At 46.2% G+C, this 14,944-nt stretch overlaps 2 protein-coding genes across 7 annotated transcripts in view; both read left to right on the top strand.

The window, feature by feature from the left end:
* DDRGK1 (DDRGK domain containing 1) overlaps positions 1–1,353 on the top strand; it is a 37,272-nt gene extending 35,919 nt beyond the window's left edge. The window contains exon 9 of the mRNA XM_083571816.1: positions 1,134–1,353. Coding sequence (XP_083427942.1) covers positions 1,134–1,306 — 173 coding nt within the window. The 3' untranslated portion in view covers positions 1,307–1,353. The remainder of the gene's footprint in view (positions 1–1,133) is intronic.
* Positions 1,354–4,458: 3,105 nt separating this feature from the next.
* On the top strand, positions 4,459–12,790 carry LOC310742395 (uncharacterized protein). Of its 6 annotated transcripts, none has more exons than XM_083571861.1 (4): positions 4,459–4,560; positions 6,632–6,956; positions 9,774–9,938; positions 12,140–12,790. In XM_083571861.1, the coding sequence occupies exons 1-4, from the start codon at positions 4,537–4,539 to the stop codon at positions 12,340–12,342; spliced, it is 717 nt and encodes a 238-aa protein (XP_083427987.1). In that variant the 5' UTR covers positions 4,459–4,536; the 3' UTR covers positions 12,343–12,790. The 6 variants fall into 6 exon arrangements, with proteins under 6 accessions (XP_083427987.1, XP_083427990.1, XP_083427985.1 ...); XM_083571859.1 differs by lacking the exon at positions 4,459–4,560 and adding an exon at positions 4,631–4,867; XM_083571863.1 differs by lacking the exon at positions 4,459–4,560 and adding an exon at positions 4,919–5,215.
* The last annotated feature ends 2,154 nt before the right edge of the window (positions 12,791–14,944 follow it).

Genomic DNA, 14,944 nt, shown 5'->3' with positions numbered 1-14,944 from the left:
ACATCTCTGGTTGATTATTTTTGATATTCAGCTGCTGTTTCAGCTTGGTAACATCCCAGTGCTGAAAATGTCAGCCGTCGGAGTAAAAATAGTTGCAGATGGGTCCAAATTGTTGTTGTTGTTTAGTCGTTTAGTCATGTCCTACTCTTCGTGACCCCCTGGACCAGAGCACGCCAGGCACTCCTGTCTTCCACTGCCTCCCGCAGTTTGGTCAGACTCATGTTGGTAGCTTTCAGAACACTGTCCAACCATCTCGTCCTCTGTCGTCCCCTTCTCCTTGTGCCCTCCATCTTTCCCAACATCAGGGTCTTTTCCAGGGAGTCTTCTCTTCTCCTGAGGTGGCCCAAGTATTGGAGCCTCAGCTTCAGGATCTGTCCTTCCAGTGAGCACTCCAGGCTGATTTCCTCAAGAATGGAGAGGTTTGATCTTCTTGCAGTCTATGGGACTCTCAAGAGTCTCCTCCAACACCATCCATTCTTCGGCGATCAGCCTTCTTTCTGGTCCAGCTCTCAATTCCATACATCCAAATTAGCACAACTTAAACGTCAAGGATTACTTCTGAGAAGACTCGCGTCTGGCCGTTGCTGGCTGACCAAAAACTGAGATAGTAGAAAACATCAAACGTTAAAAACTTGCCTGAACAGGGCTGCCTTCAGATGTCTTCTAAAAGTCAAGTAGTTGTTTGACATCTGATGGGAGGGCAGTCCACAGGGAGGGAGCCAAGAAGCCTGCTGCATTCCTATACTGGGGTGGAGGAGATGCTTAAAAAGAAGGCTGATTGAATTTTTGTGGCGGGGACCATCAACTCTTTCCTCCTCCATCAAGCGACATGCTCCAGGCAACACATCCTGCCTTGCCCTTGGCTGGTGATGATAGAGCGATGTAGGCAAACCTGCCAAGAAGAGTAAAAGCAAACCCACCCACCCCCATTAATTACTAGGACACTTAAAATCACATTTAGGGCCCTAATGGAACCAATTCGTCAATTAGAGGTTACAGGCCTAAGTATTTATATCGTGCAGCCGAACCCAAACCTTTGGAGATGGGCTGATTAAGAAATCCTAGCTAGGCAATAAAATGAATGTAGAAAGAGCAGCTTGCGGAGCTTAATTCCGGTTTGGCCTTGCCTCTAGGCGTAATCGATGACAGAGGAAAGTTCATCTACATCACGACGGAGGAAATGACGGCCGTGGCCGACTTCATTCGGCGGAGGGGACGTGTCTCCATTACAGAACTGGCTCAGCAGAGCAATTCTCTCATCAACCTGGAACCCGAGGCCAGAGCAATCGCTAAGGGGGTGGCATAAAAAGGCAATTTTTACACGCTCAGAGGAAATAAAGTGTGGTTATAAAACGGGTGTCTCCATCAAATTTTTGTTTTCCTTGTCATTTCATTTATATGCCACTTAATATATTTTAATATATTATATAAAGTAATATATAAAATATAATTTATATGCCACGATGGCTTCTAAGCAATTTACAAAACCCAAATGCCAACCGTATAACATTATTAAAATGTGGTGTCGTTTTATGTACTTTCTTATGCTTGTTCAGTATCATACAGAATCAGAAGATGGGTGTCGTCGCCGTTTTTTTAAAAAAAATCAGACCAATTAAAATACATAATGAAGTGGTCTCTTTATAAACTATGCAATAAAATAATCAAATTAAAACAGGAGACTCAGGTGAAGAAATCACCTGATTTCTTGGCGGAAGGCCAAAATTGTGTGTAAAAAAAAAAGTAAACATATATATATATATATGACAAATAATTTTTTTGTTTGTTAAGTGGTGTCATCATTTCTTTTGCTCCTTTTCATACTGTGAGTGCCATTGTTTCTATAGTCAAACCAGTGTCACCGTCCACAAGAGAGAGGTATTGGTAGGATTGAACAAACCTGCAGGTTTGCAGAAGTCCAAAAAATAAAATAAAAAAATGTTTCAGGAGGAGAGAGAAGTGCCAGAAAAGCAGAGGAAACCTCCAGACAGCATGATGAGGGCTGGTGTAATATTTGGAATTAGGGGACATTCAATAAAGTTGAGTAAACACTTGCAACTGATGTAAAAAGGATAAGAGAATACTATTGGATATAAAGAATTTTTTTAAAAAAAACATTTTTATAGATTTTCCAATAAAAACAGCCAATCAACATATCCACATCATAATCGAATTAAAAACAAGAAACGAAAACAAGACCAAATTGTAGTCCAAATTGTAATTATTAATTTTTCCGGGCTCCCCATAGTCTGGACTTCTGAAGCATATCTCCAAATCTTCAGTCCTGTCTCTTCTCGTTGTTTTCATATTTTCCGCCTTCTGGTCTTAACGCTTTAAAGTTCTCCGTCCCTGGCTATGCGATTCTCAATCATGTTAAAAATCATATGTCCTTTCGTCCACTGAATACAGCTTTATTTGTAAATATATATATTTTCAACTGTCTATTTACCAGAGCAGCTTTTCCTGACTTCATTCCCATCCAGGTTTATCATTTGAAGTTAAATGACGCAGCAACTCCCAAGTTGTTAAATCACTCCAATCTGGGCTGTTGCCCAAACCTTTCTTTTGAGATTTAGTGACGCAGTGTCTTCCACGTTGTTAAGTTGTTACTATAGATTGTTGGGCAGACTGTTTGCAATATTGCAATGTAAATGAACTGTATTCCACAGATATAAATCATTTGGCGATCGATCAGCCTTCTCGGAGACCACACATTCCCCCCCTTCGTGGATATAAAGAATTTGATATAAAGGGTAATATAGCAAGCAGGGGAAGGAAATGTATTAAAAACCAGAATAAGAAGTTGAGAGAAGTTGGGGGGGGGGAATCTGGGGACTCTTCAGTATGTGATTTGATATGTTGTTATAATGATGGAATTGTAAAACCTAATAAAAAATTATTTAAAAACAAGCAAACAATAAAGTTGAACGGAAGGCTCCAGAGAAACAAAAGGAGGTCCTTTTTTACACAGCTGGCAGAGGATTTTGTGACAGCACCACACTGTCAACTCCTCAAACAGGCTCACGATTTTAGGGCAGAAAAACTACCCAGATAGCGCATCTTCCCAGATTATTAGAAATAGCAGTGTTGCACACAAAATTCAACGAAGGTGTCTAACATTATAGATGCAGTGCCACTGGCTATTTAATACACAGCACATTTTCTCACCGGGTCTGGTTTCTGGGGCTCACTGAATGTATATACTTAATAATAGCTGTCTACCAGCTCCACCTGGTACGCAGGATGAGACCCTCCCTGCCTGCAGACTGTCTCGCCAGAGTGGTGCATGCTCTGGTTATCTCCTGCTTGGACTACTGCAATGCGCTCTATGTGGGGCTACCTTTGAAGGTGACCCGGAAACTACAACTAATCCAGAATGTGGCAGCTAGACTGGTGACTGGGAGCGGCCACCAAGACCACATAACACCGGTCTTGAAAGACCTAAATTGGCTCCCAGTATGTTTCCAAGCAAAATTCAAGGTGTTGGTGCTGACCTTTAAAGCCCTAAACGGCCTTGGCCCAGTATACCTGAAGGAACGCCGACTTGGAACACTTCAGTTCAACTTCTGAGCAGGACGGCACTGAGATTCAAGTACTCCCAACAGGTATTTTTTGACAGAAGTGCATAATAATGATGATGATGATGATGATGATGATGATATATTTATACCCCGCCCATCTGGCTGGGTTTCTCCAGCCACTCTGGGCGGCTTCCAACAAAATATTAAAATACAATAGTCTATTAAACATTAAAAGCTTCCCTAAACAGGGATGCCTTCAGATGTCGTCTAAAAGTCTGGTAGTTGTTCTCTTTGACATCTGATGGGAGGGCGTTCCACAGAGCGGGCGCCACTACCGAGAAGGCCCTCTGCCTGGTTCCCTGTAACTTGGCTTCTCACAGTGAGGGAACTGCCAGAAGGTCCTCAGTGCTGGACCTCAGCGTCCAGGCAGAATGATGGAGGTGGAGACGCTCCTTCAGTTATACTGGGCTGAGGCCCAGTATAAGTTTAGGGCTTTAAAGGTCAGCACCAACACTTTGAATTGTGCTCAGAAACATACTGGGAGCCAGTGTAGGTCTTTCAAGACCGGTGTTATATGGTCTCGGCGACCACTCCCAGTCACCAGTCTAGCTGCCACATTCTGGATTAGTTGTAGTTTCCGGGTCACCTTCAAAGGTAGCCCCACATAGAGCGCATTGCAGTAATCCAAGCGGGAGATAACCAGAGCATGCACCACTCTGGCGAGACAGTTGGCGGGCAGGGAGGGTCTCATCCTGCGTACCAGATGGAGCTGGTAAACAGCTGCCCTGGACACAGAATTGACCTGTGCCTCCATGGACAGCTGTGAGTCCAGAATGACTCCCAGACTGCGCACCTGGTCCTTCAGGGGCACAGTAACCCCATTCAGGACCAGGGAGTCCCCCATACCCACCCGCCCCCTGTCCCCCAAAAACAGTACTTCTGTCTTGTCAGGATTCAACCTCAGGATATACCCACTGTTTCGTGGAATTCTTCAGCACAGCAGAAGGATGCAGAAATGCTTCATAAACCCATCTATATGGTGAATGGAATTGTATAACAACAATTGCTATAGAGTAGTGATCATAAAGTTATCCAAGCTGGCGGCCATCTCTGCCTCTTGAGGGAGCAAGTTCCACAGTTCGGCCATGTGGCGGGCCTACGGTTCCCCATCCCTGGCGCTGATGTGATCGATGCGCCGGCAGTTGTGGCAACAGAACAGTTGCCCTTCCATTGTTTTGCCGCAGAGGTTCTCTGGCCTGCTGTCGCTTCCATGCGCGCTGGTCTGCGCACAGCCACATGGGACTGGAGGGAAACACGCAGCCATGTCGCAACAGAACGAAGTCCCGGTGAGCCGCCATGCGCAGGGCGCAAGGCGACTGTGGGGAGGTTGCGGTTGGGGCTGGAGAGTGCAACCTCCCTTGGGCGCATAACAGTTGCGGAGCAACAGTTGAGGCTGGGCCTGAGGAGCCGGCGTAGTTTGTGCGCAGGCAAAGGACTTGCGCCTTGGGCGTCCGTGTATGTGGCAAAGCGAAGGCCTTTCCGAAGGCTGGAGCAAGCCATGAGGCCATAATCCAGAATCCATGCCATAAATGAGAGGTTGGGCCTTGGATTGAGGCCCTAGGAAGCATGGGCTTCTCACAGGGCCTTCCCAAGACATTTCGCGGCCTGAGGACAAGATGGCGCCCTTCCCCAAGGTTCGCAGACACAGGAGCCACAACCTATATGGCGGCCGTTCTCTTGTGATTAAAAAATGGGATATCCCTCCCAAGTATCCCTATTTTCCAGAGACAATCCCAGATTTACAGAAGCCGTAAATTTTTTGAGCCTGTGATGTCCCACCTTCCCTTAGGATGTCCCTATTTTTAATCTCTGTTGGAAGCCACAGGGTACAAATAATTTATTATTAATATTATTATGTTGGAGGGTCTAGATCAGTGGTTCCCAACCTTTTTTTTTTTTTTGCCATGCCCCACCTAAGCATCTCTCAAATCCTGGTTCCACCCACCACCCCCTGTGACATATAATTCTTATTATTCAAATAGTGAACTCCTATTCACGTGGAGGAAGCCTAAAAGGCCATTAACTGTTAATAACTCGTTCTCGAATTGCCCCCCCTTAATATGGCCCACGTTGGGAACCAGGGGTCTAGAGTTATCCGACCCCCTGAGCCAAGGAGATCAGTAACTAGGCAACCTTCAGAAAACATCTGAAGGCAGTCGTGTATAGGGAAGTTTTAAAAAAACGTTTAATTATGTTTTATGTATGTCGGAGGCCATCCAGAGTGGCTGGGGAATCCAGTCAGATGGGCGGGATCTAAATAATGATGATGATGATGATGATGATGATGATGATGATGATGGAGGAATAGGACATCCCCATTTGCGTCGGAGAAATGTTTTTCTGGGATACTTTCGAGGTATGAATGAATGAATTTATTAATACGGTCACAGACCAGCGTCAACACACACAATATCACAGATCATAAAAAATATATATCAGAAATACAAAAGACAATATGAATATAACAAGGATTTAAATATAAAAATTAAAATTAATTATTAGCGTGCCCCCTGTAATTAACATTTAGGGGTTTAGTCACTATGGAATACCATTTGCTTCCTGCAATTGATTGCAGACGCACAAAATTTAGCTACATTTAATATAGTCTTGGGATTCTTGTCCTCTAGCAGTAGTTTTAAACTATGGTGTTCCGATTCTTTCCTGGACTTTTGCAAAACAGGTGTAATAAAAGTCAAACGTATATCCTCATAAAAACGACAACGTAATAGTACATGTGAAGCAGTTTCAACTTCCAACGAGCCACAAGGGCAGACCCGTGCTGTGTATGGTTTACCCTCAAATCTGCCCTACTTTCGAGGTGTGTACATGGGGCCAACAACAGCTTCAGATTTTCCACAGGAAGGAGGCCTGCAGCAATGGTGAAAAATAGCTTCCTGGGTGCATTGAGAGCCACAGTGGGCAGGACACAGAGAACCACAAAGTTGGAAGGGACCCCTGGAGGTCCTCTAGTCCAACCCCCTGCAATGCAGAAACCTCAACCCGAGCGTCTGTGGCATGTATGGAACTGGCCCCACCCTTTGTCTTTGCAGGAGGCCCACGTGTGCCAGTCGCAGCAAGAATCGATCCAGTCTGAAGAGGTGCTGAGCGTCCTGCTGGCGTCGAGAGGCGTGCGGGCCCGCTCCATCCACGAACAGCTTGACGGCTTGTCTCTGTCCACCATCTACTGCCTGCTGGCCGCTCTGATGCAGTGCCTGAGCCTGGCCAGCCTCTGTGTGGCTGTTTCCCTGCTCAAGTGGGTGGCCGTGGTTCAATATCCGTACACCAGGCAGCCGAAGCGGTGGGTGACGTACAATTTCGGGGTGCCCGACGTGATGGAAGTGTACGAGACACAGCAACCCAACGGCACAGACATTCGTAAGAGGGCCTTCTTCCCCAAACAGCCCCTGCTCCTGCGCCGTTTCAGGGTGGGTGGGGATTCTGCACCAAGGGGGCCCAAATCTAGTCCAACCCCCTCTATCCCATATAGAGATCAAACCTGAAACCTTGGTGTTATCAGCTAGGCGTAGGTGGGTATGTTTACGTTGCTTTCATTTGCTCTTGTGGTTCACTGTTCAAACTATTTTAAAATTGGGAGTTCAACCCCACACCCCACCCCTCTAAAAGTATATTTAAATCACTTGCTTTTGCAAAAGCTTGGTTTGTTTTGCTGAAGCCTTTTATTTTTGTCCATGGGTGTCGTAAATTATCGTTACGGCGCTGAGTGAATAGTGAATACAAAGTTCTACTCCCTGAAGACCCTGGACTTGCTACTTTCACAAAACAGGCTGAGCCGTTTGCTGAGCAGACGCCAAGGCACAGTCTCTCTCTGAGTCATTTCCAGAAAATTATTATTATTATTATTATTATTATTATTATTATTATTATTCCCCCGTCTTTTCCACTGACAGTGAAGGCCATTTACAGATAAAAATACAGTGCTACCTCGGGTTACAGATGCTTCAGGTTATGGGTTTTCAGGTTGCGAGCCGCAGGAAACCCGAAAGTACCGGAAAGGGTTACTTCCGGGTTTTGCCACTTGCGCAGAAGCCCTAAATCACGTCACGCCCGTTACGAACACTGCAGGTTGCGGACGTGCCTCCGTCACAGATTACGTCCGCAACCCGAGGTTCCACTGTAAGAGCAGCTAAAAACACAGAGGGAAAACAACTGAAAATCAATTAAACATTGGTATAATTAAAACAGCACAGCACCACCCTTTTCATTAAAAGCAACCCGTTCCCAAAAGCCTGTTGAACCAAGAAATCTTCACCTGCTAGCAAATGAACAACAAGGAGGGGGCCAGTTTGACTTCTTTAGGGAGGGAGTTCCAAAGTCTTGCTTCAGGACTTGGTAGGCAGACTGGCAAGGTTTAATAATTATTAATCAAGATCCTTTATTAGGCATATCAAACCACACATTATCAAACAGACACCGTATAAAAAATTGTGCAAAATACGAACTCAACATAACAAGGTGTGTCCCAGTCATATCTTTGACTCCAGAGAAGATCAATTTGCATAAATAATACAATACAGCACTACCAAATCCCCGATCAATTAAGAACCACTAATTTTCTTTATAATGGCTCAGTCTTTCTACATGGACAGCACTCAAAAATTCAGCCACTATTAAAGTAATTTGATCATTCCTGTCCGAAAGCAGGTCCTGAACCGTTGGTAGCATAGAAATCTGCCTATTGAGTTGTAAGGCCTCTAATCATTTTCTTCTGGCATAAATGCCAAAATCACAAGAAAAGAAAATATGCTCCAAAGTATCAGGTTCCTGTTTAACAAGCCAGAGCATCTCTAGATAAAAGCGCCATGGGTACCACAAGCTGGGTTAGCAGCTCTGCTGCCAGTCAGAACAGACAGCCTTGGGGTTAGGTGGATCCAGCATCCTGTTCTCACAAGATGTAGCCAACCAGATGCCTGTGTCAAACTGGTAAGCAGGACCTAAGTACAAGAACACTTTCCCTTCCTGTAGTTTCCAGCAACCGGTAGTATTCAAAAGCATCGCTGTCTTGACCATGGAGGCAGAGAAGAGCCATCCTGGCTAGGAGCCATCGACAGCCCTCTTGTCCGTGAATTTGTCACAGTCCTCTTTTAAAGAATTCTAGGTTGGTGTTCGGGACGCGGGTGGCGCTGTGGGTTAAACCACAGAGCCTAGGACTTCCTGATCAGAAGCTCAGCGGTTCGAATCCCCGCAACAGGGTGAGCTTCCGTTGCTCGGTCCCTGCTCCTGCCAACCTAGCAGTTCAAAAGCACGTCAAAGTGCAAGTAGATAAATAGGTAAACGGCGTTTCCGTGCGCTGCTCTGGTTCGCCAGAAGCGGCTTAGTCATGCTGGCCACATGACCCGGAAGCTGTACACCGGCTCCCTCGGCCAGTAAAGCGAGATGAGCGCCGCAACCCCAGAGTCGGCCACGATTGGACCTAATGGTCAGGGGTCCCTTTACCTTTACCTTGGTGTTCATCACTGCCTCCTGTAGCAGTGAGTTCCATAGTTTAACAGAGAGATGGCCATAGCATGTAGCAGAGCATCTGATTTGCATGCAGAAGGGTGTGGGTTCAGCCCCCAGCATCTCCAGTTAAAGTTAGGAAAGGCTTTTGTCGGGCCTGAATGAAACCTTGGAAAGCTACTGCCTCTCAGCATGGACAGTTTGGTAGTCAAATGATCTGACTCTGTATCAGGCAATGTCCTGTGTTCCTCAATAAGCTCGCCAAACTACACTTCCCAGGATTCTTTGGGGGAAGCCTTGGCAGTTGGGGTGAAAAAATGGGTACAAATTGATTCCATTTTTTGAGCAGATGCGTTGTGCTTTACAGAGCCTAGGGCTTGCCGATCAGAAGGTTGGCGGTTCGAATCCCCACGACGGGGTGAGCTCCTGTTGTTCAGTCCCTACTCTCGCCAACCTAGCAGTTCGAAAGCACGTCAAAGTGCAAGTAGATTAATAGGTACCACTCTGGCGGGAAGGTAAACGGCGTTTCCGTGCGCTGCTCTGGTTCGCCAGAAGCGGCTTAATCATGCTGGCCACATGACCCGGAAAAACTGTCTGCGGACAAACGCCGGCTCCCTCGGCCTATAGAGCGAGGTGAGCGTGCAACCCCAGAGTCGGCCACGACTGGACCTGTCAGGGGTACCTTTACCTTTACAGTTTGCCATATGAATTTCCCTCTCCTTTCTATTCCGACAGCGGATGTTCATTTCTTTCCCAACACTGCTTTCGTGCCGTGGTTTATCTTCATTTGTTTCGTGGGCATGTTCTTGGGCTTTGCAGCTTTTCTCCTGGATTTCATGGAAATTGAGATCCTAGGCAAGCATAAAACAGCCGTTGCTACTTCCCTGCACGTTTTGTCAGGTAATTTGCCAGTTTCTACGTAGACTTGCCGGTTCTTTTGCATCTAACACTGATAAGGGACAGTTTCAACTCAACCCATAATTGCATTGGTATTAAAAAAACTGAGCAAGGGAAATCTTCAGTTTGCATGCATAGCTGGCTCACAGAAGAGTGTGTGCTTTGTCCCGACTCGATGTGTTCTGTGGCTCACAGAACAATAAGTGACTGTTGTGGGGAATGGAAAACCGAGGTGGAGGAATGCAATGGGGAAATCTGGGAGAGGGCATGGCTGGCTTGAACCCTGGACAGGAACACCCCACACAGCAATGTGTTGTTGCAGGTCTTGATAGTTTTCATGGTTGTTGTGGAAGATGCACCAGTGAATAAGGCACAAGACACAGAGCCCACAGTCAAAATCTAGGTGTCAGTGAGAGAACAAAAGTAATGGGTATAAATTTTCTGGGTGTGCCTTGCACATTTATCCACAAAGAGAAGGCAGAGTAGATTTTAAATTTAATTTATACCTGACCCACCCATATCTCTCCAATTGGGCACTGTGAGGTTACAATGTGACTGAGAGTAGTTTAATAAAACTTTGCATGCCATGCTGGTGGAATCTACACACATATAAAAATCATTCTGAAAATGCTTTTTTTAAAAAAGAGTTTTTAAAAATACAGTGAGTTTTCCATAAGTTTTGCCATCGCCGTCTAGTGTCACATTGTATATTGTACTTAGAACACACTTAAAATGTTTTATTTCCCGCTGTATAGCTGAGTCCATGGTGAGAAGGGGATTGTGGGGGATTTAATGCAGACAAATTCAACTAAGCATAGATTGCCAATAGGCAATGGGGATAAGAATGCTGTTGTATTTGTCTGCATTAATTTTCTCACACCCTAAATGCCATGGAGCGGGTCTGCCTCACATTTATGTCAATAACTCTGCTGGCTCAGGGTATCAATAATCTCAAGCTGGGCTGAACATTTGGGGAAAGGCTGTAGCTCCGCTGTAAAGGGTCTGTCTTCCACACGGTGGCTCCCAGCTTCCTTCCCTGGCATCTCTATAGGACTGGGAACAACCCTTACCTGAAATGCTGCAGAGCTGCTGCCAGTCAGTGTTGACAACACTGTGTCAAATGGACCAATGGTGAGAGCCAGTGTGGTGCAGTGGTTAAGAGCGGCAGACTCGTAATCTGGTGAACCGGGTTCGCATCTCCGCTCCTCCACATGCAGCTGCTGGGTGACCTTGGGCCAGTCACACTTCTCTGAAGTCTCTCAGCCCCACTCACCTCATAGAGTGTTTGTTGTGGGGGAGGAAGGGAAAGGAGAATGTTAGCTGCTTTGAGACTCCTTTGGGTAGTGATAAAGTGGGATATCAAATCCAAACTCTTCTTAAAAATTTTTTTTTAAAAATGGACCAATGGTCTGACTCTGTATAAGGCAGCTTTTTGCAGTGATGGGGGCTAGAGCCTTCTCCATGGCGGTTCCCTGGTTGTGGAACTCACACCTCTGGAGATAAGGCAATCCCCCTCCATAACAGAAGGCAATAATATACCTTTTTTCATGCAGGCATTTGGGTGCAACACTCTAGGTGGAATCTGTTTTCTTTATATTGCTGCTGAACTGTTTTATTGGTTGAATGGCTTTTAACTGACATTTAGATTTTACGTGTTGTTTTAAATAGTCTTGTGCATCACCCAGGATGGGCCACTGGCTTGTTCCTGCAGGGCTCAGGATAGATAGTGAAATGGAGTCGAGAGTGGATTTCATGCTCTTTATTCAGCTCATAGTGGTGAGGAGGAATAGGAGTTCCCCCAGAATGTCTGCTTTATAGACATTATTTACACAATGGGCCCCATGTGATTGGCTAATTCCGGGATTCTCCTGTAGGCCAATCAGGTTGCGGATTCACTTCCACCTGGAGCTGGATTGGGTGGCTCCTGTGGACCAATCAGACTGCTGCAATCTGGGTCCTATTGTTCTAGGACCAATCAGACTGCTGCATTTTGGATCCTATTCAACTCAGTACATAACAGACAGACAGAAAGACAGACAGACAGATGAAATTTAAGCACTGTGCATGGCTTCCCAAAACCAACAGCTGTCAACAGATAAGCTCATAGTTGCTCTGCCTGCCTGTTCCATCTCTATGACACAAACAGGAAGAATTGCACTCTAAGGAGACCTTTCTAATGGACTTTCTTTCCCCTCCCCCTGCAGGCATCTTCCTTGTAATCCTCATTGGAATCTGTTGCTGGTGTTTTGTGACGGTTAACGAACGGATCTACATGGATGATCTGATGAACGCCGAGTTGCTCAGTTTCCTAGGAGAGAGTTTTTATATCGCCCTGCTGTCCCTTGCTTTCGCGAGCTTAGCTAGCACGCTAAGCTTTCTGGCGATGAAGCTCAGCAGACAAGAATAGCGTTAGCGCAGCCGAAAACGGCGGAGAGAAGCCCACAACCTGCTGCACAATCTAAACACCCTGCCAATGGTCTGGTTTGGATGCAGCACTCCCTGGTTCAGGAACCATGGTTTGTGAAGCCTGAAACAAAGGTGAAAACTATGAATTCACCCCTACCCTCATGTGGAAAATCCTGGTTTGTTTAAGTTCCAAAAGGGGAACTCTGTGTACTAGCTAGTGTACTAGCTAGGATGTTAAGCGATGATTGTCAACCAGAGTTGTGTGTAGTGGGGAATTCTGGTTTAAAGAAAACCTGCCAGAGCAGGAGCAAGAGATGCCCAGCTCTTGTTCCTAGCTGTTGTTTATGAAGGTGAGAAGATTGCATCCAAATCGGCCCATCGTTGTGACCACCAACCAAATCACACTGCTTTTCAATAAAGGTTGGCAAATAAACCTAGGCAAGAAACAACGTCTTGTTGGGTGTTCTGTTCCAAAACCACCAGTTCCAGGTTTATGTGTCCTGCCTCCAGGAACCAGCAAAGTTTGGGTGTTAAGTTGTGGGTGAACATATCAGACGACACAGCGATTCTTCAAACAGCTCTTATTTATTCGCAGGCCAGAACAGAACTGAGCTGAAGGGTTCAGCCAACCTGCTTATATAGAGCTCCGCTACAAAGCAACAGTAACAACTTTCTGTAACTATCCAATCACTGAACATCACTTTCAATTCCTTATTTGCATATGTGGACCTGAGTGAAAACTATCTACAGTATCCCCCTGCTGGCATGGGGTGAGAACTTCAGTACATAACATTGGGTACCACTTCTTATGCAGCGATGAGAAGGATCCAAAGGAGGATAGGCAACAACAGGGGAGGAATTGTTTGCTAAAGAGCTAGTGGCCCTGAAAATACATTTGCACGGCTTAGGACTGTAGAGTCATCTCTTTTTTTCCAAGATGATGTCAGCGTCATCTCCTAAGATTTCAGAAGTGGGCAGGAGCCAAACCTTCCTTTCTCCCCGTGTTGCAAAGTCACCTTGTTTCATGGTCCACATCAGGTTAGCATGATGTTTGCAACATCGGGTGGGGAGGAGGGAACAGAGGCACCCCAAGGCAGCCTTAGAGCAAGGAAAATCTGCTGGAAGTGAAAGCGGCTAGCTATTCGTCTCATCAGCATACATCAGGCATACAGCCCTGATGCCATTAAAAAGGCAGTTTCGGGAGGTGAGAAGGAATTTGGAGCGAAGAAGCAGGGGGAGTGACTTAACTCATTCTATGTCTACAGATTCTCTGGTTTGCCTCCCCCACTCCCACCCCAGCACCACCATGGTCCAAAAATCTGCGTTTAGCTTTCATTTGAACTGCATTGGGAGACACCCATTTGGGCAGAGAAGCTGCAGACGGGAAATTTATTTCTGATTCTCTGCCCCTCTCCCGAATCTGCCTTTCCTTCATTAAGAAACAGCGCCGGGCAATGCTTATATACATCTCATGTTATTCAGCCCTCAATTCCCAGCTCTTTATAAAACTACTGAAAACTGCAGCTGGAGAATGCGCCATAATATTTGGTGGGATGGGGTATGCGCCGACTCCTTGTACCATAGACAAATTTGAGTCTTTTTGGTGCAAGTCAGCAAGTCGAGAGTCGTGTTTTCTCAGCCTAACCTACCTCGCAGGCTTGTCGTGAGGATAAAATGGGGAAGGGGGAGAACGGCGGCACCTTGAGTTCCTGGGAGGAAAAGGCGGAGTAAAAATATAATACTGTAATATTTTTGTAGAAAAAATATATCAGGAGCGGCCTGCAGTCTAACCACCGAAATAAAAGGGTAAAGGTAAAGGGACCCCTGACTATTAGGTCCAGCCGTGACCAACTCTGGGGTTGCGGTGCTCATCTCGCTTTATTGACCGAGGAAGCCGGCGTACAGCTTCCGGGTCATGTGGCCAGCATGACTAAGCCACTTCTGGCGAAACCAGAGCAGCGCACGGAAACGCCGTTTACTTTCCCGCCGGAGCTGTACCTATTTATCTACTTGCATTTTGACATGCTTTCGAACTGCTAGGTTGGCAGGAGCAGGGACCGAGCAACGGGAGCTCACCCCGTCGCAGGGATTCGAACCGCCGACCTTCTGATCGGCAAGTCCTAGGCTCTGTGGTTTAACCCACAGCGCCACCCACGTCCCTTAACCACCGAAATAGCTTTGTGCAAATAAATCAGGACGGGTGCTCATTGCTGTATGACTGCCCCGTAAACAAAGCAGAACAAATGCTCTGTAAAGGCTGTCTAGCCCCATCATAAGCCTTGTGCAATCAACACGGGAGGAACCCTGAATATACAGCTTGTCTGGAGGGGGTCTGTACTGTCGTGGTCCAAAAATGGGACAATCTGTGCCTTGCCCAGGGGATGGCAGCAGTGTCTCTCGGATTTCTGCGTGACACGTCTCTATAGCAACCGTAACCGTAACAGCAAGGTTACTCGAAACTCCGCTGCTGCAATTCAAAGAGCAGGTTGGCTTGCCCAGAGTCATGCCGCTTAGTGAAAGTTTCATTACCTATTCTTCCTTTAATTTCCCCACCACCAAAGTCATGCGCTGGACGCCTCAGGCTCTGGATCCCATTTCTGCCC

This window comes from Podarcis filfolensis (assembly GCF_964270895.1).
Source record: "Podarcis filfolensis genome assembly, chromosome: 9".
Lineage (NCBI taxonomy): Eukaryota > Metazoa > Chordata > Lepidosauria > Squamata > Lacertidae > Podarcis > Podarcis filfolensis.
This window is presented reverse-complemented; position numbering and strand designations above follow the sequence as displayed.